The 1,487-nt window shown below is 56.0% G+C and overlaps 1 protein-coding gene across 1 annotated transcript in view; it reads left to right on the forward strand.

Moving 5' to 3' along the window:
• Window positions 1-1,481, forward strand: part of LOC104411537 (structural maintenance of chromosomes protein 1A-like) — a gene marked incomplete at both ends in the record, with an annotated part of 4,621 nt that extends 3,140 nt beyond the window's left edge. The window contains 2 exons of the mRNA XM_010021980.1: window positions 3-26; window positions 1,336-1,481. Of these exons, the coding sequence (XP_010020282.1) occupies window positions 3-26; window positions 1,336-1,481 (170 nt within the window). The remainder of the gene's footprint in view (window positions 1-2; window positions 27-1,335) is intronic.
• Between the last annotated feature and the right edge of the window lie 6 nt (window positions 1,482-1,487).

Here is a 1,487-nt window from a genome sequence, read left to right on the forward strand (position 1 = left end):
CCTTCCTGCCCCTCGATTACCTGGAGGTGGGGTGCAGGACACCCCCGCTTTGAGGGTTAGGGGCTCCCTTTGACCCCTCGGGGGCCCATCAGGGGTTTTGGAGGGTCCCATTTGACCCCTCAGGGTCCTACAATGGGCGTTGGGGGGGGGTCCTATTTGATCACTCAGGGTCTTACAAAGGGTTTTGGGGGGGTCCATTGAACCCTATGGGCCTCCCGTCCACCCCTGATGTTTTGGGGTCCCCATTGAACCCCTTGTCCACTCCTGATGTTTTGGGGTTCTCTATTGAACCCTATGGGCCTCATATTCACCCCTGCTGTTTTGGGGCTCCCCATTGAACCCCATGGGCCTTGTGTCCACTCCTGATGTTTTGGGGATCCCCATTGAACCCCTTGTACCTTTTGTCCACCTCTTGGGTTTTGGGGTTCCCCATTGAACCCATGGGTGTCCCCTTGAACCCATGTTCTTCACATCCACCCCTTGGGTTTTGGGGTGTCCCCTTGAACCCATGTTCTTCACATCCACCTCTTGGGTGTTGGGGTGTCCCCTTGAACCCATGTTCTTCACATCCACCCCTTGGGTTTTGGGGTTCCCCATTGAACCCATGTTCTTCACAGCCACCCCTTGGGTTTTGGGGTGTCCCATTGAACCCATGTTCTTCACATCCACCTCTTGGGTGTTGGGGTGTCCCCTTGAACCCTGCCATTTTGGGGGTCCTATTAAACCCCTTGTACCTCTCATCCACCCCTTGAGTTTTGGGGTTCCCCATTGAACCCCATGGGCCTCATCCATCCTTGATGTTTTGGGGTGTCCCATTGAACCCCATAGCCTTCACATCCACCCCTTGGGTTTTGGGGTGTCCCCTTGAACCCATGTTCTTCACATCCACCCCTTGGGTTTTGGGGTTCCCCATTGAACCCATGTTCTTCACAGCCACCCCTTGGGTTTTGGGGTGTCCCATTGAACCCATGTTCTTCACATCCACCCCTTGGGTTTTGGGGTTCCCCATTGAACCCATGTTCTTCACAGCCACCCCTTGGGTTTTGGGGTGTCCCATTGAACCCATGTTCTTCACATCCACCCCTTGGGTTTTGGGGTTCCCCATTGAACCCATGTTCTTCACAGCCACCCCTTGGGTTTTGGGGTGTCCCATTGAACCCATGTTCTTCACATCCACCCCTTGGGTTTTGGGGTTCCCCATTGAACCCATGTTCTTCACAGCCACCCCTTGGGTTTTGGGGTGTCCCATTGAACCCATGTTCTTCACATCCACCCCTTGGGTTTTGGGGTGTCCCCACTGAACCCATGTTCCCCCATCTGATGCCTCCCCCCCAGGTGAAGCCCACAGACGAGAAGCTGCGGGAGCTGAAGGGGGCCAAGCTGGTGATCGACGTGATCCGCTACGAGCCCCCCCACATCAAGAAGGCCCTTCAATACGCCTGCGGCAACGCGCTCGTGTGCGACAACGTGGAGGACGCCCGGCGCAT

This window comes from Nestor notabilis, unplaced genomic scaffold (genome assembly GCF_000696875.1).
Source record: "Nestor notabilis isolate BGI_N333 unplaced genomic scaffold, ASM69687v1 scaffold21339, whole genome shotgun sequence".
NCBI classification, from domain to species: Eukaryota; Metazoa; Chordata; class Aves; order Psittaciformes; family Psittacidae; genus Nestor; species Nestor notabilis.